This window comes from Oncorhynchus nerka, linkage group LG1 (genome assembly GCF_034236695.1).
Source record: "Oncorhynchus nerka isolate Pitt River linkage group LG1, Oner_Uvic_2.0, whole genome shotgun sequence".
NCBI classification, from domain to species: domain Eukaryota; kingdom Metazoa; phylum Chordata; class Actinopteri; order Salmoniformes; family Salmonidae; genus Oncorhynchus; species Oncorhynchus nerka.
Window position 1 is genome coordinate 2,622,352 of NC_088396.1, and position 27,217 is coordinate 2,649,568.

The following is a 27,217-nucleotide window of genomic DNA, read 5'->3' on the forward strand; positions in this document are numbered from 1 at the left end:
TCTGATGTCAACAAAGTGGAATTGTCTGAAATGAGCAAAAATAATAATTGCACAACCAACAGGTCCATATATACTGCACATCTGTACTGAAATCACAATTTTTTTTTAATGACAACGCTGCCCTCTAATATTAAGATTTGGAATAGATTCTCAGTGAATGACTGAATTTGTGATTTTAAAAGGCCTTAAGTGATATAAACTTTTATCTTAATAATCTTACCAATGACAGTTGACATTTCAGGTGTTTCCTGAACACCATTTATTACAGCTGTCACTGAAGAGTGTATGCTGTCAAGGTTGTTAAAATTGGAAACAGAAAAAGAGTCTCCTGGTTTAAAAGATATCATTTGTAACTCCAACATATCAGCATTCCTTGTTCCAATGCTATATGTTCTTACTCCATCCCCTCTCAATGACTGTGCTGGTCCCATTATATCATCACTAGATCTCCCTCCACTGAAGACAAATAGATATTGAGGGACACCCTCAGCACGTCTGCCTCCAGCTGAAGCTGCAAATACGGTGTCTCTCACAAACTGCAGGGCTGTACCAGTGTTGAGAGGTCTTCCAACTGTGTGCCTCATGGATCTTATTGAATTAAGCACATCCTTTTTAGAAGAGTATGAATTCAGATAGAAATTGGGTGTGGCGTTCCCACTGTACTGAACAAGGGCCACCTGGTCGCCATTTTCCTCCACATTAAGAATCTCCACTACTTTCTCGGCAAAGCGACGAATCCCCTCAAAACCAGTTTTAGAGTTGTCAGATCCATCAATGAGAAATACGACATCCTTTTTGTCAGATTCTGAAATGAAGGTAAAGAAAAGTTGCAAAGGGAAAGGAAAGGCACTTTTTTTCAGAGAGGCCACAGAAAGCAACTTGCAGTGATATCAAGGTCGTTGCTAGCATAAAACCATTGTCCAACTGAAATTTCAATAATCTTATTCTCTAAAGATGAAATATCTTGGACGCAAGTATATGGTTTCTTCAAAAGACATGCAATAACATAGATAAGATCATTTACCAAAATGCAGAAAACACGTGACACTACAGCAAAATACAAATGGCCACAGCTTACCAAAATGAATGGTATGAGCAGCTGGCTCTGGTTGATGGGATGCTTCTGTTAACAATGACAGCAATTCTTTCTGAATTGTGGGGTCTTCAAAATCAGTAATGGAAAGAGCATAATTGGGTTCATGAGATATTGTTTGCAATTCAAGTGTGTCTGCATCTCCTGTGCCAATACCGATTGAAATGACTCTCATTTCTTTGAGCTTTGTGACAGGAGTTCTGATATCATCAGTAGATCTTCCACCACTCAGCAGTATTAGTATCTGTGGAACACCTTGCAGGCTTCTACTTCCACTGGAGGCAGTAAAGACATTATCCCTCACATACTGGAGAGCTGCTCCAGTATTTAGAGGGCTTCCTCCTTTGTGCCTCAGACCTCTAACAGCATCAAGAACATCAACTTTTGTTGAATGCATACCCAAATTGAAATTAACCTCTGCTGTGTCACTGTACTGAACCACAGACACATGATCTTTGTTCCCATCTACATTGAGTTTCTCCACTACTCTCTGCATAAAGTCTTGAATATCTGGGAATATTCTTCCGGAATCATCAGAACCATCAAGTAAAAATACAATGTCCCTCCTGTCGTCCGTTGTTGCATCTATAACCATTCATAAAATGGGTTAATGGTAAAGAATAACTTTTTAAATATACATATAAAGATTTCAACAAACACCTCTGTGTTTTGGGAAATGAAATACATCAATAAAGTGCTAACTCAAATGACCAACTACAGCATAACTGTTGCCATGATTGCATTCTTACCTATTAGTGTTGTTGGCAAGTTAGGAGTAGTCATTGCAACTCTCTGAACAGCAGAGAACACTTGCTGTTGAATGTTTGGGAGATCATTGTAATTTGGAGCATAGAAAGCATAGCTGGGTTCATCTGAAATAGTTTGAAGCTCAAGCGTATCAGCATTCCTCATTCCCACCACTATTGCCATCACATCAATTGCTTTCAAGTTTTTCACTGCATTTCTGACATCATCATTGGACCTTCCCCCACTCAATAAAACCAGAATCTGAGGGATGCCCTCTTGGCGTCTACTTCCGGAGGAGGCAGTAAAGATGTTATCCCTGACATACTGGAGAGCTGCCCCAGTGTTGAGGGTGATCCCTCCTTTGTGCCTCAGTTGTCTTACAGCGTCAAGAATGTCTTGCTTTGTTGTGTAAGTGTTCAGATAGAAGTGGGCCTCTGGTTCTTTGCTATACTGCACCACAGAGACTCGATCTCTAGTCTCCTGCACCGTGAGTTTCTCCACTACTCTTTGAACAAAGTCACGCATTGCCTCAAATCCATTTAGAGTTTCATCAGAGCCATCCAGTAAAAATACAACATCAAGTTGTTTGGATTCAGTGTTATCTAGAAGTGCACATGAATTAAATGAAATTCTCAGGTAAAATAATCAAGAAAGATCATGTATATTTGTGACTAGCAAATTATACCAACATATTACAAAAGGCATGCCTAAAGCAGTATCATGAATGTGCTGACTTTTCAGCAAGAATGTAGTAACCTGAAATGTAACAGATTAACGTGCATAATGAAGAGAGGTAGAAATATTACTCCTTACCTACTACAGTTGGTTGATACACTCTTGGCTGACGAGGGACCCTTTTAACAAATGACAAAAGCTGCTGTTGAATGCTTTCAAGGTCATCAAACCGAGGGACAGAAAGGGCATAGGAGGGAATATGGGCTATCAATTGGAGCTCTAGAATGTCTGAATTCCTCGTACCAATACTGAATGGTACAATTCTGTCCTGTTTCAAAGCAGCAGCAGCACTTCCAACATCATCTTGAGATTTGCCACCACTTAGTAGTATCAGTATCTGAGGGATGCCTTCTTGGCTTCTGCTTCCCGAGGAGGCAGTAAAGACATGGTCCTTTACGTACTGGAGGGCTGCCCCGGTGTTGAGGGGTCTACCCCCTTTGTGCTGTAGGCTTCGAATAGAACCTAGAACACTTTGTTTTTCTGGATATGTGTTCAGTAAGAAATGGGCCTCTGGAGTTCTGCTGTACTGAACCACAGAAACTCTATCTTTGTTCTCTCCAACATTGAGGTTCTCCACCAATCTTTGAACAAATCCACACATGGCTGGAAATCCACTCCTACTATCATCAGACCCATCCAATAGGAACACTATGTCTCTCTGTGCAGCATCTAATTCAACTAAGAAAACATTGAAGGACCTATTTAATAATAACACCACTAAATATATGCATTAATGCATTCACAAGGGCAGCATATCAATAGAATGTTGTAAAGTAGACCAAAACATTGCAAAATGGTCTGAAATATTCTCCATAATATATTTTAACTACGATGACTATCACGTCATAACATAGCTCTATGCAACATGCAAAGAAATAGTAAGTGAAAGTAAAGTGAGTTCAAATGGTCTCAAATGTCAAAACATTTAAGAAAGTTTGTAGATAAAGAGCTTGAGTTTTAAGAAAAAAAATTGAGATGTGAAATCAAACACTCGTTCCATGAAGAAAGGGGAAGATTGTATGCTGAGATGAGAATCTAAACTAGCTTAAAAATAACTAGACAATGATGTACTGTATCATTGGCTCAAAAAAGAGCTTAAGCTGAAAGGACCAGAAAAGCATAGTTTCCTGATTTTAAACAATCAAGAATAGAATTACATTTCTGGAATGTGGAACAAGAAAGAGAGGATTTGGCATTGTTATGCCAATAGAAATGTATTTGATGCAAGTAGAACAGTAACCATCCCAGCACCAGCTCTGGTGTTTTGTTCATAAAAGTAGGATTATATAGCGTAACCATTCAAAGATGCTGGCCTCTATTCAAAGCAGGCAATTTGAGGGAATGTAAAACTGATCCATATACTTTCTTCAAAGAATGGCGCAGTTACATAAGTAATCAAACCAGTCAAGACCAATATTTGATAGAAGAAAAATTAATGACATCTGGGAAAAGTCAACTTAATTGTTGATGCAGAGTCATGGTGGTTCTTACCGACAATAGTGGGGGGCTCAATTCCCATTTTTGACTGGACAAAGGCAAGGATCTCTGGCTGTATGGACAAAAGTTCACCAAAGACTGGTAGGTTGAAAATAAATCTGGAAGCGTAGGCAATGCTCTGCAGCTCCTCTTGCCTGACATTTTTCATCCCAATGGCAAACGAAAGAACCCCAAAGCGTTTGAGATCAGATGCAGCAGCTGTGACGTCATCACTGGACTCTCCACCAATTAACAAAAACAAAATCTGAGGAACCCCTTCCAGATGTCGACTCCCGGACGAAGCAGTGAAAACATTGTCCCTAACATACTGAAGAGCTGCCCCGGTGTTGCGGGGTCTTCCTCCTTTATGCCTTAGGCTTCTAACAGCGTAGATGACAGCCCTTTTTGTTTTGTGAGCTTTCAGGTGAAAGTACTCCGCAGCGTCGTCACTGTATTGCACAACAGCAACTCGAACATTGTCCCCATCGATGTCAAGTTCATTTGCCATTCTTCGTATAAACTCTCTAATGGCAGGCAATCCATTTCTGGAGTCGTCTGAACCATCAAGGAGAAACACTATGTCCCTTTTGCTGCTCACTGTATCCACTAGGTGATGAAGATAGATAAAAATGGGATACATTGACTAACAATTATATTATAGAAAATGAATGTAACATGTAAAAAACAACCAAACATTGTTAAGAATGTTTGAAGCTGAATATGTACACAAGACAGTGAAAAAATATCAATGACAGAATAAATTAATCCAAGATTATGGTTGTGGTTAGTTGTCTGTATTAATACATATTTGCATGCATATCTGCAAGGGTGAATGAGAAGCTGGAACACTGTAGGCAGGTTTTTGGAGTGCCGTTCTGAGATAGTATCATCACAAGCAGAACAACATGGAACCATCTTTTCAACAAAAATATGTGAAGTTTGGCATTGTTTATCCAAACATGGTTGAGGTAAGAAAGGAATAGAGTTAATAGAGTGAGATAGGGGGAAATTATTTTGTTTTAAGAGAATAAAAAGCCAATAAATGCTCTGAATCAAAGGTTTTCTCAACCATGCAACTAAATACTAGGACCTTTCTATCAAAATGCACAATGTATCGACATTGTAGGAAATACCAGACTGAGACTATGTTGACCAAAGTCTTAGGCATCCATGTATTTATCATGCTTCAATTTCAGCATTGTTCCAAAGAAAAAGAATACGGTATGTTTCTTGTATTTAGCATACTCATATCCAAGTTGGAGTTCTTACCTACTAAATCAGGAATTCCAGGAGCCACAGCTTCTTCTGTGTCTTTTGACAGTCTTTTAAGAAGAGCAACAAACTGTGGATGCATTGAGGGCAACTCAGACAACTCAGAGACCTGGAATGTGAAACCAGGTTGGAAGGAAATTATTTCCAACTCACGGAAATTGGCGTCCCCAACTCCGACCCCTATTGACACAATTTCCAGATCTTTAAGAGCTACAGCAGGGCCCATAACATCATCTCTGGATTTCTTGCTAGTCAAAAGGATCAGGACCTGGGGTACACCTTCCAGTCGTCTACTGCCAGAGGAGGCAGTAAAGATGTTATGTCTCACAAACTGGAGAGCTGCCCCAGTGTTTAGGCTCCTTCCACCCTTGTGCCTCATATTACTTATGGCGTGAATAACGGCATCCTTTGTTTTGTGCGAGTTCAGATAGAAATGGGCCTCTGGTTTATCAGAGTACTGAACCAGAGAAATTCTTTCTCTGTTTTCCTCTACAGAGAGTTTATCCACTACACTTTGAACAAAGTCTCGCAATGCTGGGAATCCACTCCTTGTGCCATCAGAACCATCCAGCAGGAATACAATATCTCTTTTCATAGCATCAGCATGAACTGAGGCTGAGACACAACAATAAGGCACATTTAGAAGAAACAAACAGCACAGCACAAAGAGCATCATCAAGAGCAAAGACAATGACAGGTGTGTCACACAACATAGAACATGAGAAAAGCTTTTGCTTACCTTCCTCCAAGACGACCTTCAGCTTTTCCTTGGAAAGGCTCACATAGCTATTGAGCTTTTGTTGGACCGTACTGAGCTGGCTGAATTCCTTCACGTTGAAAGCAAAGGATGGGTTGTGAGAAATAGCCTCGATTTGCTTAGGGTCTGCATCCTTGACACCAACGCCAAATGGTACCACTCCATCTGTCTTTAAAGCACCAGCAGACTCCTTCACGCTATCCTTAGACTTGCCTCCGGTCAAAACAATCAAAAACTGGGGTACATTTTGAGCCGCCCGACTACCATGAACTGGGGACAGGATGGTGTCCTTCATGAATTTCAAAGCCATTCCGGTGTTCAGACTCCGTCCACCAGACAGTCTTAGATCATTAACAGCCCTTAAAACTTCAGCCTTATCCTTATATGTATTCAGGTAGAAATTGGGAGCTGGCCTCTCACTATGCTGGACAACTGAAATCCGCACTCTATCTTGTCCAATATCAAGAGGCTCAATGACTTTGATGATAAAGTCCCGGATGTAGGGGAAATCTGCTCGGACATTATCAGATCCGTCAATCAGGAACGCAACATCCCTCTCGCCTCCAATGACTGCTGCAAGAAAAGAGGAAAGGGAACACCACCTTCAGTTCTCTCAGTCAATAGCATTATTATGCAGTTTGTTCTATTTAATATCCACTGTTTAACCCAACATGTAGCAACAAAGCTAAAATACAACATAAAGCTCACCAGGTTCCTCGGTTATTTCTATTTCTGTGATGTCTGTATCTCCAACCACAGTAGTCAAAGGAGTCATGATCTGTTCAACAACACTTGGCAGGTCAGCAAATCTGCTTTCATGGTAAGCCAAGTTTGGAACAAAAGCGACCGTCTTCAAGTAGTCCTCATCTGCCTGGCCAGCACTGACTGTGAAGGTCAGTACACCCGCCACGGCCACTTTGTCTGCTATCCTTTTAACCTCATCCTGGGATGGGCCTCCAGTGATCAGGAGAAGCACCTGTTGGACACCTTGCCTCTTACGTGACCCAGTCGAGGCCTGGAACATGTTGGTAAGTGCGTAATCCATTGCCGCTCCCGTGTTCAAAGCAGACCCTCCCATTAGCCTGAGCTCACCCAGGCTAGCCAGCACATCTTGCTTTGTGTTGTGCGTGTTCAGATAGAATTCAATTTTTGGGTTCTCTGCGAATTGCATAAGACCGATGCGCACCCTGTCGGGCCGCACGTCCAGCTGGTTTACCACACTGGCAATGAAATCCCGCACGTACGGAAGGTTGGCACCCCCAATGTAGCTAGACCCATCCACCATAAAGACGATGTCTCTGACTACTCGCTGGGTCTGCACTGTTGTAATTTCAACCACTGACGAAAACAGGGGAGGAAAAAAACAGTCACAAATATTAGATGTCAATGATTTTTAAATGCCTTATGGAGTCTTGGGATAAGAAAATATCACCTTACATGTTAGGGGTAAATTACATTTAAGTAGCTCGTATCAAGCATAGTGACGATAGGATAGGAGCATTACCTGGCTCTGTCGGTCCCTCAATCACCACAACCCCCGATAGAGTGGAGAGGGGAGAGACAATCAACTTGGGGTTGCGGATCAATGCGCGGAAGTCCTTCAGCATGAACACCAAGCTCTCATCAAAGGCAATCTGCTTCAGCTCCTGCTCATCGGCCGTCTTAGAGCCAGCAGCCAGGGTCAGAACCCCCATGCGCTGCAGTGCCTCAGCAGCCTGCCCCACACTGTCGCTGGACTTCTTACTGGTCAACAACAGAACCAGCTGGGGCACGCCCTGCTTAATACGACTCCCCTTGTCAGCCCTCAGCGTATTGGTCCTCACAAAGTCCAGGGCCGCCCCGATGTTCACCACTTGTCCTTGTTTTGGCTTGAGTCTACCCAGGGCTGCACTCAGGTCTTCCTTGGATCCATATGCGTTCAGCTCAATCTCATCCGTGGCAGTGTTGCTGAACTGGGTCACACCCACTTGCACTTGATCCGGTCCGATCGGCATGGTGTCAACAAACTTTCTGATAAACTCACGAAGAGAGTTGATCAATGTGGCACCCATAGTGGTGTCAACGAGAAAAATGATATCCCTTTTTCCCACTTCCAAGGCTGAAAGAGAAAATACAGTAACGTGTTAGAATAATCTATGTAAAAGCTAGCTATTATTAGCTAAATAAAGATACTAAAGCTGTGATATTCTCTTGATGATCGGATTAATTGCATCTGTGCTTAGCCTCTTACAAATGTACTTAATTAATAATTAATGCCATATTTAACATGACTGAATGCATTCACAAAGCATTCCATGTTTAATAAAGGCACTAACAAATTACTTATTTTTCTGACATTTATTCATATTAGTAAAGTTGTAACATCTGAAGAAGTATGAAATGGCATCTGAATTGCTGCAAATTATACAAATACAACTGTGTGACATTCTGGGAATTAGAGAATGGTGCCAATTTGGAGGTGTTGAAGATTAATTGCATTTTATAATACTTGTTTAGGAGAAGGGGGTAACTGTAATTTACTTTAAAAAATGAATAGCTTCTACTTTACAATAGGGCCCACCAATGAAATGAAAACCTGATGCAATACAATTACGTTCCTGCTTCACAGGAAGAGATGAAAAGATTCATAGTAAATCTAGAAAACCGTGTACACAGACATCTACATATAAGTAAGACAGCAAGATAACAAAACTATACCAAACCTACTATATCAGGTTGCTTTTTTGTATGTCAGCAAATTTCATGTCAGCAAATTTAATAAACTATTTTCAGTATTCAGTTCATTTTGTTAGTTTTGTAATGCTTGTGCACTTGTTAGGTATGTTAACAAGCTGGTTAATGTTAGAAATCAGGTCAAGATGCTATCTTGTCTTTCTATTGTTATAACTGTCCTCACAATGCATAGTCCTCACAACATATTTGTGAAATGTTAACCATTTCAATACTAATACAGTATTATATTGAACTATTAGATTGAGATCAACACTCAACCCCCAAATTTCAAGCATGTGCTGTCTTACAATTAGATTAAGTACAATGATTTATTAACGCCTTACTTGAAGAGGGTATACACCTGTATTCATAACGACCAAAACATTCATAACACATCTATGCAAGATGTGTTTTTAAAAGAAAAGTCCATTTCCATTACAGTACAAAAATATTTTTCCTTCAAAATAGATAAATATATAATGAGAACCAAATTGTGTCAGGTAGCCTAAAACCAGTAAGTAGAATGTTGATGGTTCAAATACAATGGCTAATAGGAGATCTTGTGGAAGTGAGCTAGATGTTTGTAGATGTTATATGTGTACCACATTTGGGACTATTCTCTTGGTTCCATTTTGCCAGGATTGCTCAATCAAGCACAACAAAAATATTTGATACATTTAAAGATCCATTATTCAACTTTATGTAGGACCTGACAGACTTCAGATAGAAATGTGAGTTAATCTGTCATTCTCATTGAAAGCAAGTCTGATAAGCAGTAGATCCGTTCCATGTGCAATATTTTAAACTATTTTTGTCTTTTTACTGTCGGTTTTATACACCAGCTTCAAACAGCTGAAAATATATTTCACAGCGGTTAAGATATGACAATGATTCCCTACACTATATACACTATACTATATTGCTTGTTTTGGTACAAACTGAAATCAAGCTCATTTTAGCAACCAGGAAATGGCAGGGCTATGTCTACATATTACACCTTTAAATTACTATTTGTTGTGTTGCCATTTGTGGCCTTGAGCAAAGCAATATCAACGGGCAGCCTAATGCTCTGAGGCTGACCCTGTGCTGCTCTCAGCCTGTTGTGTGTGTGGTGCCAGGGGGTTGGGCACTGCGTCGGTCATTTTGAAAATGTCTCTTGAACAATGATGAATGTGTAATTAAGGTGTTATAAAAGTATCACATATACCCCCTTCAAATTAGGTGTCAGCGATGTATTATTCTTACCTCAAGCATGAAATCAGCTAGAAGACACACTTAATCATTTTTTTCATGAATCACCCACCCAATCCTACCTTGCATTGAAGTTACCTACCTTCTGTGAATTCATTCTGAATGACAATGGTGCGCTGGGCCACTGCATTAACATATGGTAGCAACTGGTCACCCAAGCTTGCCACTGCCCTGAAATCGGGGGCCGACAGAACAAAGCTCTTGTCTGTGGCGATAGTCTCCAGCTCGGCTGTAGCCTCGCCGCCGACCACCACGCCAAACGTGATAATGCTCGCTGCCTTAAGAGCCCTGTCACCCGCACTGAAATCGTCATTGGACGGCCCGGCACTGATCACCACCAGAGCTTGGGGCACCCCCTCCTCTGCCCTGCCCCCTGATGCCGGAGTCAACAGGCTCCCGGCGACATTCTCCAAGGCGGCTCCAAGGTTAGCCTCATCGCCGCCTGTGAACTGAAGGGCCTTCACAGCGTCCAGGACAGCGGCTTTGGTGTCATAGCTATTTAGAAAGAACTGAATCTCTAGGTCCGCGCTGTACAGAGCCACAGCCACCCGAATTGTGTCCCTGCCCACATCGAGGCCCTCAATGACTTTCATAGCCAAATCGCGCACGCGGGGGAAGTTGGCCGCTCCAACGTTCTCAGATCCGTCAATTAAGAGTACAAGGTCAGCTGACTCTTGTGCTTAAAAGGGAGAGAGAGAGAGAGAGAGAAACAAAACAGAAACAAAATGCAACGTGAAAGCGTTAAAACAGAGAAAGAGAGAGAAAGAGAAAGTGCTGGCGCATCATTGCATGTGACATTCATGATGAACACAATCAATCATTAAAAAAACATCACAAAAGCACATTATACTGCATGTAGGCTGAACCAAGGAGTGATTAAATCTGGAGCTCAAAGGATGATGGGTGCAAATTAATCTGAGCATGACTGTGCTGCCATCCTGTTAGAAGGTAACAGATTATTTTATTAACAATGGTTCAATTGGATTTTCATTGTGTTCAATGGTGTTATTTGCCCCCTAGTGGCGCTTTATGGTACTTAGAAAGACTGACGCAAACAGGAAGTACAGAATTTGTTTTGCACGCTTAGAAGCAGCTACAAACAACGCTACGGTGCAGGTCTTTCAATGTAGTTATTTCTTGTCACGCTTCAGCCTTGGAAAAATATTTGTTTGTAAATTCGATTCAAGCATTTAGCTAATGATGATAATCTTGTTATTGATAGAGTTGCTTACATATCAATGTTGGTTGCATTTACTCACAAATTGCAATGCCTTTAATGTATGTCGTTAGCTGTATTACTTTGCTCATGCGTCATGCAAACGAATTGTAAAATATACAATACTGTAGTTTTGTTACTGTTTCTAGTGTAATATGCTTTGTTATTCTACATAGATGGTTATACATTATTAGAGTAATGAAAGGAGCCAATTACCATATGGTTAACAATTAGCTATATGGTTTGGCATCATGCCAGATGCATGGTACCTTAGCGCGTGCTTTGTATTTATGCAACTTGTACTTAATGTATAGCTACAGTATATCGGTGTGAATTGAACACTAAAGTATATTCTTTTCTGTATTTTGCAGTTTCACAACATAAACGTTTTCAATATATTCATTCAAGAAAAGTCACGCCTTGGGAGTTTTATTGAAGACTTAGTTGTTAGCTAATCTGTCTAGTTTTGCATGGGAACGCAACTCAAGGGCAGAATAGTGAAAAAACAAATATTTTTCCAAGGCTGAAGCGTGCAAAACAAATTCTGTACTTCCTGTTTGCGTCAGTCTTTCTAAGTACCATAAAGCGCCACTAGGGGGCAAATAACACCATTGAACACAATGAAAATCCAATTGAACCATTGTAATAAAATAATCTGTTACCTTCTAACAGGATGGCAGCACAATGACCCTGTAGCTTGCTAAAATACCCCACAAATGTATTTTTCTGCTAAATGTGTTATTTATGATTATCTAAAAAAAAAACTGAAGAGCGGTGTGAAAATGAACTACACCAACAGAACATTACCAATTTAGCACTGTACTCATAATATACTCATAGTGTTTTTTTTAACATATGTATAAGACAATGTATAATGTGTATTGTAAAAATGTCAGTTTCTCCTTTTATCTGTCTTATATCAGTTTGGGTTCTATGATAATGCACCTAAACATAACCTCCTGCCAACTCCATTGAGTTCAGCCACCCCATGCAGACTCATGTTACAGACCTCAGAGATAATAAGTACCAGTCATGACCCTGTGGCCCATCCTTGATGCTTAAGAGCCCTTACCACTAATCAAGAGAATAAATAACTATTCTATAACATTTGTTTCATACATTGTGCTAAGCTGTTATCTTTTAAATCTCTCGATCTAGGCTCTGCTGCAAGTCAAGGATGAGTCCAGGGCAGGTTCATCACTGTTTCAGTTGTAGAATAGTAAGCACATATTTGACAGTTACTGATAAAACATAGCCTAAACACAAAACAAACATTAACAAGACACACAAGCAGTGGGTGGGTGGTTAGCCATTGTTAAAAGCTGCGCCGTGTTTCGGGAGGCCGTATTGGAACAGCTTGTCACCGCTATTGATTCGCTTTTTCAAAGATCTAAGCTATAAGGCGCTGATACTTGGAGATTTGTTTAAAATCAGACAAAAGCATTTGTGATTTTTGTAGGGCAAATATAATGGACTGAAGGTGTTTTGCATATCTGTCTTTATTTGATTATAGAGAAAAAAGAGATTATATAATTGAATATCCTGTTACTGTGTCATGTAAATAGATGATAATCCTTCTGTAGCAGTCTGTCACGAACGTTGAATTGTTTGAATATCCTGCTTGTAACTGTTACATAGTCAATGTTGTTGTAACAAACTAAACTGGCAAACGAAGAGCGATATGTCTTTACCATATCAAATAAGCAATGGATATTCCCATTGACTGAGATGGCATGTTCTCAGTTCATGCGCAAGCTTTATAAATTTGGTCAATCTGGCTTGGAAGAGACATAGCAGCCATCAGAAGCCCTCTTCTGAGAAGCATTCAGTGTCAATCACATGCAAACCTGGGTGGTGATCTTAAAGTGTTACGGGCAAATAAAATATGATGAGAAACAGTGATGTTAATGGGTGCCGGACAGTGGATGATAAATGAGGGTTATCGTGTAAAATACCCCTTAATTGTGTTAATAGAGGACTCGATCCAGACATGGCCACACATGTGTAGCTACTTTCTTCTCTTATGATGATGTGGGCATTAGTATGGTAGTGACACAGGCCCCCTGTTATTACCTGTCACGTCTCGAGGCACTTCTTTGGCTTCGACAGCCATCGGGGCGCCCCCGGCCTGAGTGACTGCGCCGCACAAGCCCACCACTAAGTCCTGGATAATACCCTTCAGGGCCTGGAAAGAGTCTACGCTGAATATGTGTATGTCCTGTGGCACACTAGCCATCTCCCTGAGCTCCCAGTCCACGGCGTCCTGCACCCCCACCGCAAACATGCTCACCCCTGCTAGCCGCAGCACCTGCGCCGGCTCAGCCACGTCATCCTGGGAGCGCCCGTCTGTCAGGATCACCACCGCCTGGGCCACACCAACGCCAGCGCGGCTACCAGCCGCTGCGTTCAGGTGGGCCCGGATGAGAAAGTCCAAGCCCAGACCCGTCCGGGTGCCACCCCCCCGGTACGCCATGGCCCGGATATGGGCCAGGGCCCCCAGCGGAGATGGGTATGTGTTCAATTGGAACTCAGTTTTGGGCGAGCCGCTGTACTGGACGAGGGCGAACTGAAATCTGCCACCGCCACCCTCGTGTAGTGCTTTAACCACGCTGTACAGAAACTGTCGGACGTGCTCAAAGTTCTCTTGTCCCATGCTCCAGGACGAATCCACAAGAAAGTATATATCGGCAGCCAGGCCTTGTGCGCAATCTTCAAAAGAAGAAACCTGGTTTTGAGGACTCTCACCGTGCCGAGACAGAGGCAAGTCCAGTGGTATGGCTGTAACCTGTTAATGTACCGAACAACAGTACCGCTGGAAACTAGGCCAATTAACTTGTGCTAAAATATTACACCTTAGTTCACCTCACCTGCCAAAATGCTACCATAAACTAGGCAGAACTGTGAGGCCAGGGCTCCAACATGACACTGGACTTGCATTCTAAGGCAACAGTGATTCCTGAGTAGACCCCTTTTTTCATTCATGCCATGAAAATCCCTCTGAGTTCCTGCAGGGAACTAGACACTTTGACTTGTTCCCAAACGTTTATTGTTTCAAGGAAGGCGGAAACTCAACCCATAAATATCAATACAACTCCAGCTTAACAGCAATATTAGCATTGTCATTCCTACTTTTCGTTAAATGTCTGAAATGTTTTGATAATTTAATTATTTGTGCTGAAACCAACAAGGATGATCCGATAAAAAGTACCCCCCAAAAATACAAAAATAAGTAGGCCTTCCAGGTGCTACTAAGATGAATGGATATCTGAAGTGTGAAACGATACTGAGCATGGCTAAGAAAACTTAATTTTTGAATAGGGCTTAAGAGAGGGCACCACATGGGCCTGCAAGTTGAATTGAAGACAAAAACAGTGAGTCAAGCTTACCTTCCTGACCCTGGGCATCAAGTTTGGGCAGAAGTCCTGCGAACAGGACACCCAGAAGAGCGCACAGCGGTAACAGCCGGTGTTTCCTCATCTTCTACCTAGCACCAAAAAGAACACCTGCAAATGAAATAGAACAGAAAATGTTTATGCTCTTTTCAGCATTACAACAGGTAACAGTATCTATGGCAGGTATAATTCTGAAAATAATTTATATGACATCACAGTAGGGAAAGCGATGAAAGACTTGAATGTTGCAATTTTGCGAAGTAGTGCTAAATGTGTCCGTTTCCCTTTAACATTTCCATCATCAAAACTTTATAACATCAGTATTAATTCATGAAATACAATGCAACATAATAATCCATCATCATTGTGAAATGGGCATATATTTCAAAATGAAAGGACTTATAAAGGCAAATGACTGAGTTATTTTAATTCTGACAGGGACATTATAAAGCTCCTTGAATACTCTAAATTAAGTTGTGACCTTTAGGTCTGGCATAGACCACTAACTCACACACAAACTCTGACACGCACATACCATCCCAAATCAGTTTGAGCAAAGAATTAAGGCTTGTCTGCACTGTCCTTGCCATATTAACATTTGGAAGAAGAACTCAGGGCAATTGAAGCAAACTAAGTGTAAAGTAGTATTTCAGTTGAATTCCATTTCGCCAGCAAATCCAATCTTCCAGAATTCTGGAGTTGCTCCAAATATCCGTTTTACTTCTTGTTTTCGTTCTCCACCCTTTCCCACTGTCATCACATGGTTTGAAGTTAAATTCCTAATGTCAACAGCATGTTTAGAGTTATTTTTACTCTTTAACACACCATTGGAGAAAAAAATACCTCATACTACCATCACATGGAGCTATATGCAGAAATATGTGATCCACTGCTACCACAATGTCAGCTACAGCTTGCCAAGACTCTAACATTGGCGTTTTCAATGGCTTTCTCCCTTAACCACATCAACAACAGGCACTTGCCAGCAAATACCTCCAGTTCAGGGTTCAAATCAACAGCCACAGCTTATGTCTCTCTCAGAGTGGTGTCATTGGTGTTTAATTTCTCTCTGTCCAAATAAGTAGCAGCATGGGCGATATTGAGCTCGAACTGGAGCTTGAACTTTGACTTGCAGAGCCTAGAATGACATGATTGAAACCACCTGTTCAAAAAGCCAATCCACATTAGTATTGATCTACTGTTGTGTTCATAGGAGAGTTGTTGGACTGGAAAGTCCAGTTTCACTTAGGGGTTTGTGTTTTATATTTAGTCAGCTTTCCCCCTTATTGTGATGTTAACGGAATTGGTGTCCCTAAACCTGGACGGTTTTTGCTAACCTGCGCTAATGTGACTAGAATGACGTTGTAAACAACAGCCAACTTTCTGAGGCAGACATTTCTTATATAGGCAGAAATCTTACATTCTTGTTAATCTAACTGCAGTGTCCAATTTACAGTTGCTATGACAGTGAAAAAAGACCATGCTATTGTTTGAGGAGAGTGCACAACAACAAAACACTTTTATCACGGAAACTGGTTTGATACATTCACCTCTGAAAGTAAATAATGTACTTACATTAAGTAATCTTGCTCTGATTTGTCATCCTAAGGTTCCCAGAGATAAAATATAGCATAGCTACATACAACCAATTTTATATTCAAATGTAGGAACTGGGTTCTACAGTTTGAACCCCTGCTGTCTCTGGCCACACACCCACCCTGCCCGGCCAATAAGACATGTGAAGGTCAGTGTCTTTTCTGTAGGGAAGCTAATTATCCATCATGTATGACATTCCTGTGAGTGTGTAAACTTAACATTTTATTATCCATAGCATTTTTGCATGTTCTCTATAGTTATGTACTTGAAAATGTATCAATTGACCAATTTGGCACATTTGGGAAAACTCCTGGCAGACTTGATATAACATATTGTGTAGGGATGTATTTATTCACTGGATCAGTCTGAAACTTTGCACATATGCTGCTGCCAAAATCTAAATCACACCAAGACTCCTGTCTGAATGTATGGCCTTTCTCTTTCATGATGAAGAAAAAAACAAGTTTTTTTGTTTGTATTATCTTCTACCAGATCTATTGTGTTATATTCTCTAAAATTAATGTCACATTTCCACAAACTTCAAAGTGTTTCCTTTCAAATGGTATCAATAATATGCATATTCCTGCTTCAGATCCTGAGCTACAGGCAGTTAGATTTGGGTATGTCATTTTAGGCAGAAATTGAAAAAAAGGGTCCAATCCTTAAGAGGATACGTAACGTCGAGGGAAATGAAAAAGTCACACTGACCGAAACGTTCAATCAAATATTCATAGGAAAAAGTGTGTGCAATGTTCCCTCTAGCTCAATGGGAATGCCATGCAGAAGGAATATCAGTCCACGCAGAGAAGCACGAGAATGACCTGAACATCACTTAACTTTCTAGAGCTTTCCCCATTAGTTAACACCAATCAACGTTTCCTTTTACTGTGATCAAGTCAATGCAATATTTGTCAATTTAAACATACTGAAACAAAACAAATGATCAAGACTTAGTATGCAAAACGAACTATGCAAGAGATTTTGTTGTAGGAGGAACGCATCGTAGTAGCATTGACATGAACACTCAGGCCCGTACTCTACAGACTGGTGCGCCATAACCAATCAGATCTGCAATAGGCCTATATGCAAATAGAACATTTCCATATATGGATCTGTGCCGTTCACGTTGAACTTGACTGTGATTACAGCATGAGCGGTCGTGAGTAGATACACATATTTTGAGATCAAAGCGAGAGCTACATGTAGCGACGTGTGCACATTTGTTCATATCCTTTGCTACAGTGCCTTGCAAAAGTATTCATCCCCCTTGGAGTTCCTATTTTGTTACATTACAACCTGTAATTTAAATGTATTTTTATTTGGATTTCATGTAATGGACATATACAAAATAGTCCAAATCGGTGAAGTGAAATGATTTTTTTTTATTGTTTCAAGAAATTCTACAAAATTAAAAACGGAAAAGTGGTGCGTGCATATGTATTCACCCACTCTGCTATGAAGCCCCTAAATAAGATCTGGTGCAACCAATTATCTTCAGAAGTAATGTAATTTGTCAATGTCCACCTGTGTGCAATCCAAGTGTCACATTTAAAAACCTGTTCTTAAAGGCCCCAGAGTCTGCAACACCACTAAGCAAGGGGCACCACTAAGTAAGCCGCACCATGAAGACCAAGGAGCTCTCCAAACAGGTCAGGGACAAAGTTGTGGAGAGTAAAGATCAGGGTTGGGTTATAAAAAAATATCCAAAACTTCCAACATCCCACGGAGCACCATTAAAGAGACCAAAGATGAACCTGAAGGAGCTGCAAAGTTCCACAACTTTAAGCAGTACACTTCTCAGAGCTAGGCTTTACCGGAAGAGTGGCCAGAAAAAAAGTCATTGCCTAAAGAAAGAAATAAGCAAACACATTTGGTGTTTGCTAAAAGGCATGTGGGAGACTCCCCAAACATATGGAAGAAGGTACTCTGGTCAGATGACACTAAAATGAAGCGTTTTGGCATGGTGGTGGCAGCATCATGCTGTGGGGATGTTTTTCCATCGGCAGGGACTGGGAAACTGATCAGAATTTAAGAAATGATGGATGACGCTAAATACAGGGAAATTCTTGAGGGAAACCTGTTTCAGTCTTCAAAGAGATTTTAGACTGGGACAAAGGTTCACCTTCCAGCAGGACAATAAGCATACTGCTAAAGCAACACTTGAATGGTTAAGGGGTCAAATCCCAGGCCTCAATCCAATTGAGAATATGTGGTATGACTTATATATTGCTGTACAGAAGAGGAACCCATCCAACTTGAAAGAGTTGGAGCAGTTTTGCCTTGAAGATTGGGCAAAAATCCCAGTGGCTAGATGTGCCAAGCTTATAGAGACATAACCCAAGATACTAGCAGCTGTAATTGCTGCAAAAGGTGGCGCTACAACATATTGACTTTGGGGGGAGGTGAATAGTTATGCAGGTTTTGTTGTCTTATTTCTTGTTTGTTTCACCCAAAAATATATTTTGCATCTTCAAAGTGGTAGGTATGTTAAGCAACTCAAATTATACAAAACCCCCAAAAATCTATTTTAATTCCAGGTTGCAAGGCAACAAAATAGGAAAATTCCAAGGGGGGTGAATACTTTCGCAAGCCACTGTAGTTAGTGAGTTATTAGCCCCGTTATAGATCATTTGTAGTTAGCAATGGGGGAGTGATTATTTCCTGCAACAGCACAGGTAAAGAGTTTTTTGTCTTAAAGGGGCAGTGTGGTATTTTGAGACTGGCAGTGAATGAGCTAAGTAGCCAATATACAGAGGGTAGCATAATTTGTCTGGCTTTCTGTAATAATGACATGGTAATAATGATGCCTTTTATTTTGAAAAGTACTTTCTTTTATCAAACAACATATTCATTCACCTCCTGGGTGGATAAACAGGCTAACAGGACTTTCAAAAGTATCATGGAATGTAGGCCAACATTGAACATTGGCTGCTACTGTAGGCTGAATGATAGAACAGCTATTCCATTGTTAAAACATTATGGGATGACCCTCCTGAGTGGTGCAGTGGTCAAGGCATTGCTACTAGAGATTCTGAGTTTGAGTCCAGGTTATGTCGCAGCCAGCCGTGACAGGGAGGCCCATGGGGCAGTGCACAATTGGCCCAGCATCGTCCGGGTTAGGGAGGGTTTGGTTGGCAGTGATATCCTTGTCTCATCGTGCACTAGCGACTCCTGTGGCGGGCCGGGCGCAGTGCACGCTGACACGGTCGCCAGGTGTATGGTGTTTCCTCCCACACATTGGTATGGCTGGCTTCCGGGTTGGATGGGCATTGTGTCAAGAAGTAGTGTGGCTTGGTTGGGTTGTGTTTCGGAGGACGCATGGCTCTCGACCTTCGCCTCTCCCGAGTCCGTACGGGAGTTGCAGCGAAGAGACAAGACTGTAACTACTACCAATTGGATACCATGAAATTGGGGAGAAAAAAGGGGTAAAAAATAAATAAAATCATGGGATGAACTTTCTCCATTGTTTTTGATGCTACGCCACTCTGGTAGGCCTACTGTAAATTATGATCACATAGCCACAGTAGCCTACTTGACCCCTGTTAAAACTGCAACTTTAACTGGTACAGCCTCAGTGTTCACAGTAAGACTAGCCGAGTTAAGTAAAGGATAAATATAAAATAAATAAAATAAAGAAATTTGGTTCCAGGTGGAACCCTTTTTGGTTCCAGGTAGAACTCTTTTGGGTTCCATGTCGAACCCTCTGTGAAAAGGGTTCTACATGGAACTCAACAGGGTTCTACCTGGAACCAAAAAGGGTAATCAAAGGGTTCTCCTATGGGGACAGCAGAAGAACGCTTTAAGGTTCTAGATAGCACCTTTTTTCTGAGTGCATGCGTCTCTAGGCTAGGTCATTATGAAGAGAAGCCGTGACTGCTGTTGTCTCTGTATCGCAGGGCTTAGAAGATTCATGCACACTTGGCTTCTCCTTGTGTTTGCCAGTGATAAGTCATCCAGTCACCATTCTGGCAGACCTGGGTTGAAATACTATTTGACATCTTTCAAATACTTTGAGCATTTGCTCTAACCTGTCTCCAGTGCCAGATGGGCGGTGTTTACCATTTTGTAACTATTATATTGGTCCCTTAAGCCAAACAAGTTCAATCAAGCACAGACAGAGTATCTGAAATGATTTCAAACAGTATTTGAACTCAGGTCTGCATTCTAGTAGCCCATCATGGAAATGCCATGGCTGAAGGACATATGCCAAATTGGCTGAGCTCAGGAATTTATTGGATCTCTGAGAATGTGTTTACAAACACAGTAATCATATGCCTTGTAGGCTGCTGACCAACCCGAGATTCACACACACGCACACATCCCCCAAACAGTGGATAACTTGTCAGAGCACTACCATTCACACCAAGGGTCTCATTTTTGCACCATTCACACAGAGCTGGTGTTGTCGACCCATTACTGTCCATTACTGGTGGCAGGGTAGCCTAGTGCTTAGAGTGTTGGACTAGTAACCGGAAGGTTGCAAGTTCAAATCCCCTGAGCTGACAAGGTACGAATCTGTCATTCTGCCCCTGAACAAGCAGTTAACCCACTATTCCTAGGCTGTCATGCTGCGGACATTTAGGGACAGAAAGAGCTATATAAATTTTGTCACCAAAAAAAAGATCCCCAAAAAAGCTATCGCTTCGGGCTGGCATAGATGGCCCATGACTGGAAAGGTATCCAACATTAACATAATGATGAAGGTGAATGCAGTCATATGCCCTTGGTTGAGTTCTTTTTACAGTCCTAAGTGCCCTCAGACAGTGCTCTGGCAGCAACTGCAGCCAACCCACATCGGACGGCAGCTGAATGATCCACAGATTACAGATTACAGAAGGAAAAGTGTGCGTGAGGATATTAAGAACAATTTAAATGTATTGGTATATAGGGCAGTTACACAATAATGGGGCAAAATTCAGGAGTTGGGGAATTCATACTTTTCTTTAAGTGTGAAAATTAAGACATTTAAGGAAATAATCATATATTTTAGAAGGTCAAACACTCTCACCCCAATCAGATGTGATTTCTGGTTAAAAGTCTGAGCCAAGTCATTACTATTCCCACTAATCATGGACTGACGCCATCCTGACCAGCTGCCATTTTTCCCCCTTTTCTTTTTTGGTGTGGTCAGAAACAGCTTTGATTTCAATGTCCACAGACGTTGATATTTGGTCCTGACCTAATCAAATCTGAACCAATCATAGATTACATTTGACGTATTATGGATGGTTCATTTTTGACACCATTAATTCTGCGTGGTTAGAGGGTTAAAAAAGAAACGACACAAAGGGTTACGCTTAGGTATTAATTCCAAGTGGTTAAGTCCAAACTACCATCAGGTATTGTCAGTATTCTCGCAGGTTACTAGAGCATCGAGGACTACTGTAGCACAGTGGTCTCAGCAGTGCTCTCTGGCTCTGAGCATCACAAGTTCACTCCCAGTGCTGGACAGTTGCTTTTCCTTTTTGTGGTGAGCGCAGAGATAGGCACATCACAGTTCTCGGGACCATAGAGTACATCACAGTACTGTACATTACGGTGATGAAAAATGTATTGCATTACAATACAATAGAATAATGTACTGTATTGATCCCTACTTTACTCTACTCCAGGCTTTCTCAAACTTGTTTTGTGCCAGGGACCAGCAAGGCATGACCTTCATCCTCTATGGACCGCTTTGGTAAAAAATAACTGACAATCACGTTTTCTTAAAAAATAAAAATAAATTTACTCCTACTTTCTACTTTATGTATTAGACTGTCTATCTGTCGGTCTGTCTGTTGAACTCATGGTCGGTCTGTCAGTGTAACAAAAACTATAACAACAACTGAATCTTTATGAACAAATAATCTTTAATTCTTTCAATATATATATTATTAAAAAAATGTAATAGTACATGATTGACTCACACAATCAATGAGATGGGTGTGCCTGTCTCTTGGACACCATCAGGTCAAATCTCGGAAAGAAGGAGGAGAGAGACACTCTCAAGGTGTTTTCAGCAGCCAGTCTGCTGCAATATTTAGATTATGTTGCAGCAAGAAAAGAGAAGCTGGTCTCACATAGAGTAAATAGGTAGATTGAAAAGATATTAACAACTTCACTGCCATCTTGCGGTGTTGCGAGTAATCTCCGATGCTGAACAGCCAGAATGTGGAAAGCTTGTCTCATTAAAACATGGTCACAGACCATGGTCATAGTTCATTCTCAAGAACCAGCCTGGTCTCATAGACTAAACGTAACATAGTAAACATAAATCCGCATCACTCAAATTAGTATGATACAGTATGTTACATTTGGTATGGTTACATAAGACAGATGGTTACTTAAGGCAAAAACAAAAGTAGGGTGGTTGGTCAAAGTGGAGGGGTTGGATTAAAACAAACGTCTAGCAACCCAAAGGTTGCAAATTTGAATCTCATCACCGACATCTTTAGCATATTAGCTAATTAGCAACCTTAACTACTTTTTAGCTATTTTGCAACAACTAAGAATGTTAGCTAACCCCCCCCATAACCATAACCATTTTAGCAAACCTTTCCTCTAACCCTAACACTTTTAGATAACCCTTATCTTAACCCTTTAACCTAAATCCTAAACTAAACCCTAACCCCTAGTCTAGCTAATATTAGCCAACTAGCTGACGTTCACTACCTAGCTAGAATTTGTAACATATCATACATTTTGTAATTATGGAATGTATTTTATGTTTTTCAAATCCGTAACACATAATATGAATTGTAATTTATAACATATCACACAGAATGGGTAATCCACAAATTAAATGAATACATATCATATGAAACATAACATAACATATCACACTAAATGGTTGTCTCAGATTAACATACAAAATAATGAAAAATGCACTGAGACCATGTTGCAAGAACAAGATGAAAGTCTCTTCTGTGCTAGTGAATGAATTACAGTTGAAGTCGGAAGTTTACATACACTTAGGTTGGAGTCATTGAAACTTGTTTGTCAACAACTCCACAAATTTCTTGTCAACAAACAAAGTTCGGCAAATCGGAGAGGACATCTACTTTGTGCATGACACAAGTAATTTTTCCAACAATTGTTTACAGACAGATTATTTCACTTAATTCACTGTATCACAATTCCAGTGGATCAGATGTTTACATACACTAAGTTGACTGTGCCTTTAAACAGCTTGGAAAATTCAAGAAAATTATGTCATGGCTTTAGAAGCTTCTGATAGGCTAATTGACATAATTCGAGTCATTTGTAGGTTTACCTGTGGATGTATTTCAAGACCTACCTTCAAACTCAGTGCCTCTTTGCTTGACATCACAGGAAAATCTAAAGAAATCAGCCAAGACCTCAGAGAAAAAGGTAGACCTCCAGAAGTCTGGTTCATCATTGAGAGCAATTTCCAAACACCTGAAGGTACCACCTTCATCAGTACAAACAATAGTACGCAAGTATAGACACCATGGGACCACGCATCCGTCATACCGCTCAGGAAGGAGACTACAGTTTGCAACTGCACATAGGTACAAAGATTGTACTTTTTGGAGAAATTTCCTCTGGTCTGATGAAACAAAAATAGAACTGTTTGTCCATAATGACCATCATTATGTTTGGAGGAAGAAGGGGGAGGCTTGCAAGCTGAAGAACACCATCCCAACTGTGAAGCACGGGGATGGCAGCATCATGTTGTGAGGGTGCTTTGCTGCAGGTGCACTTCACAAAATAGATTGCATCATGACAAAGGAAAATTACGTGGATATATTGAAACAACATCTCAAGACATCAGTCAGGAAGTTAAAGCTTGGTTGTAAATGGGTCTTCCAAATGGACAATCGCCCCAAGCATACTTCCAAAGTTGTGGGAAAATGGCTTAAGGACAAGACAGTCAAGGTATTGTGGGAGGAACTGAAAAAGTGTATGCGAACAAGGAGGCCTACAAACCTGACTCAGTTACACCAGCTCTGTCAGGAGGAATGGGCCAAAATCCACCCAACTTATTGTGGGAAGCTTGTGGAAGGCTACCCAAAATGTTTGACCCAAGTTAAACAATTTAAAGGCAATGCTACCAAATACTAATTGAGTATATGTAAACTTCTGACCCATTGGGAATGTGATGAAAAAAATAAAACCTGAAATAAATCCTTCTCTCTACTATTATTCTGACATGTCACATTCTTAAAATAAAGTGGTGATCCTAACTGACTTAAGACAGGGAATTTTTACTAGGATTAGGAATTGTGTCAGGAATTGTGAAACTGAGTTTAAATGTATTTGGCTCAAATCAAATCAAATCAAATCCAATTTTATTTGTCACATACACATGGTTAGCAGATGTTAATGCGAGTGTAGCGAAATGCTTGTGCTTCTAGTTCCGACAATGCAGTGATAACCAACAAGTAATCTAACTAACAATTCCAAAACTACTGTCTTATACACAGTGTAAGGGGATAAGGAATATGTACATAAGGATATATGAATGAGTGATGGTACAGAGCAGCATACAGTAGATGGTATCGAGTACAGTATATACATATGAGATGAGTATGTAGACAAAGTAAACAAAGTGGCATAGTTAAAGTGGCTAGTGACATAAGAATGCAGTCGATGATCTAGAGTACAGTATATACATATGCATATGAGATGAATAGTGTAGGGTAAGTAACATTATATAAGGTAGCATTGTTTAAAGTGGCTAGTGATATATTTACATCATTTCCCATCAATTCCCATTATTAAAGTGGCTGGAGTTGGGTCAGTGTCAATGACAGTGTGTTGGCAGCAGCCACTCAATGTTAGTGATTGCTGTTTAACAGTCTGATGGCCTTGAGATAGAAGCTGTTTTTCAGTCTCTCGGTCCCAGCTTTGATGCACCTGTACTGACCTCGCCTTCTGGATGATAGCGGGGTGAACAGGCAGTGGTTCGGGTGGTTGATGTCCTTGATGATCTTTATGGTCTTCCTGTAACATCGGGTGGTGTAGGTGTCCTGGAGGGCAGGTAGTTTGCCCCGGTGATGCGTTGTGCAGACCTCACTACCCTCTGGAGAGCCTTACGGTTGAGGGCGGAGCAGTTGCCGTACCAGGCGGTGATACAGCCCGCCAGGATGCTCTCGATTGTGCATCTGTAGAAGTTTGTGAGTGCTTTTGGTGACAAGCCGAATTTCTTCAGCCTCCTGAGGTTGAAGAGGCGCTGCTGCGCCTTCTTCACGACGCTGTCAGTGTGAGTGGACCAATTCAGTTTGTCTGTGATGTGTATGCCGAGGAACTTAAAACTTGCTACCCTCTCCACTACTGATCCATCGATGTGGATAGGGGGGTGTTCCCTCTGCTGTTTCCTGAAGTCCACAATCATCTCCTTAGTTTTGTTGACGTTGAGTGTGAGGTTATTTTCCTGACACCACACTCCGAGGGCCCTCACCTCCTCCCTGTAGGCCGTCTCGTCGTTGTTGGTAATCAAGCCTACCACTGTTGTGTCGTCCGCAAACTTGATGATTGAGTTGGAGGCGTGCATGGCCACGCAGTCGTGGGTGAACAGGGAGTACAGGAGAGGGCTCAGAACGCACCCTTGTGGGGCCCCCGTGTTGAGGATCAGCGGGGAGGAGATGTTGTTGCCTACCCTCACCACCTGTGGGCGGCCCGTCAGGAAGTCCAGTACCCAGTTGCACAGGGCGGGGTCGAGACCCAGGGTCTCGAGCTTGATGACGAGCTTGGAGGGTACTATGGTATTGAATGCCGAGCTGTAGTCGATGAACAGCATTCTCACATAGGTATTCCTCTTGTCCAGGTGGGTTAGGGCAGTGTGCAGTGTGGTTGAGATTGCATCGTCTGTGGACCTATTTGGGCGGTAAGCAAATTGGAGTGGGTCTAGGGTGTCAGGTAGGGTGGAGGTGATATGGTCCTTGACTAGTCTCTCAAAGCACTTCATGATGACGGAAGTGAGTGCTACGGGGCGGTAGTCGTTTAGCTCAGTTACCTTAGCTTTCTTGGGAACAGGAACAATGGTGGCCCTCTTGAAGCATGTGGGAACAGCAGACTGGTATAGGGATTGATTGAATATGTCCGTAAACACACCGGCCAGCTGGTCTGCGCATGCTCTGAGGGCGCGGCTGGGGATGCCGTCTGGGCCTGCAGCCTTGCGAGGGTTAACACGTTTAAATGTCTTACTCACCTCGGCTGCAGTGAAGGAGAGACCGCATGTTTTCGTTGCAGGCCGTGTCAGTGGCACTGTATTGTCCTCAAAGCGGGCAAAAAAGTGATTTAGTCTGCCTGGGAGCAAGACATCCTGGTCCGTGACTGGGCTGGGTTTCTTCTTGTAGTCCGTGATTGACTGTAGACCCTGCCACATGCCTCTTGTGTCTGAGCCATTGAATTGAGATTCCACTTTGTCTCTGTACTGACGCTTAGCTTGTTTAATAGCCTTGCGGAGGGAATAGCTGCATTGTTTATATTCGGACATATAGTGTATGTCATAAGGTGTATGTAAACTTCAGACTTCAACTGTACACATCCACTGCTTTCCTCAGGTGTGGGGCAGATTGTGATAGAAATTAATCCTTGAATTTGAGGAAAAGTTTGTCTCAGATGTGACCCAGTCAATTTACGCATGTGATCCATGTCCACATCACCCTCGTCAGCCAGAGTTGAGAATAGGGGGAACATGCCTCTATCTACTACGTCTCTCCAGACGCCACAATTTATGCTTGAAATTGCCAATTTTGATAGTTTTTGGGGAAAATGTCACTTGCATGTCCCTGCATAGATAGGTTGAGTTGGTTGAAATGGTCGAAATTTTCAAGTATATCAGAGAAGTATGCCAGTTTCGGAAATCATTCATCATCTTGCATGCAGGTGCAGAGCTAGATCTTATTTCTTTTGGGTTAGAAATGCCTGGATTTTACGCCTCAGTACATAAACCCTGTTGATCAATTTCCACCTGGAAAACCTGTGCACATCTGCATGTAAAAGCAGGTGACAGTGACCTA

General features: G+C 41.5%; 3 protein-coding genes across 5 annotated transcripts in view; all 3 read right to left on the bottom strand.

The window, feature by feature from the left end:
* The window catches only part of LOC115130343 (collagen alpha-3(VI) chain-like), a 97,036-nt gene that overhangs the window by 54,820 nt on the left and 14,999 nt on the right, over nt 1-27,217 (bottom strand). The window contains exons 2-6 of one of the 3 annotated variants that reach the window (XM_029661526.2): nt 14,646-14,762; nt 10,126-10,722; nt 7,585-8,178; nt 6,789-7,418; nt 6,063-6,650 (exon numbers count right to left, since the gene is read on the bottom strand). In XM_029661526.2, the coding sequence (XP_029517386.1) occupies nt 6,063-6,650; nt 6,789-7,418; nt 7,585-8,178; nt 10,126-10,722; nt 14,646-14,736 (2,500 nt within the window). In that variant the 5' untranslated portion in view covers nt 14,737-14,762. Of the gene's footprint in view, nt 1-6,062; nt 6,654-6,788; nt 7,419-7,584; nt 8,179-10,125; nt 10,723-14,645; nt 14,763-27,217 lie in introns of all 3 variants that reach the window. The other 2 variants (XM_029661437.2, XM_029661854.2) reach the window with 2 other exon arrangements.
* On the bottom strand, nt 4,887-6,016 carry LOC135573956 (collagen alpha-3(VI) chain-like). Its single transcript, XM_065024369.1, has one exon. The coding sequence runs from the start codon at nt 5,997-5,999 to the stop codon at nt 5,244-5,246; it is 756 nt and encodes a 251-aa protein (XP_064880441.1). The 5' UTR covers nt 6,000-6,016; the 3' UTR covers nt 4,887-5,243.
* LOC135573959 (collagen alpha-3(VI) chain-like) lies at nt 11,923-14,556 on the bottom strand. Its single transcript, XM_065024415.1, has one exon. It carries the CDS (start codon nt 13,910-13,912, stop codon nt 13,298-13,300), a length of 615 nt encoding a protein of 204 aa, XP_064880487.1. The 5' UTR covers nt 13,913-14,556; the 3' UTR covers nt 11,923-13,297.

Excerpts from the sequence above, each read along its gene's own strand:
- LOC135573956 (XM_065024369.1), bottom strand. The coding sequence starts at position 5,999 with ATGATGCTCTTTGTGCTGTGCTGTTTGTTTCTTCTAAATGTGCCTTAT.
- LOC135573959 (XM_065024415.1), bottom strand. The coding sequence starts at position 13,912 with ATGGGACAAGAGAACTTTGAGCACGTCCGACAGTTTCTGTACAGCGTG.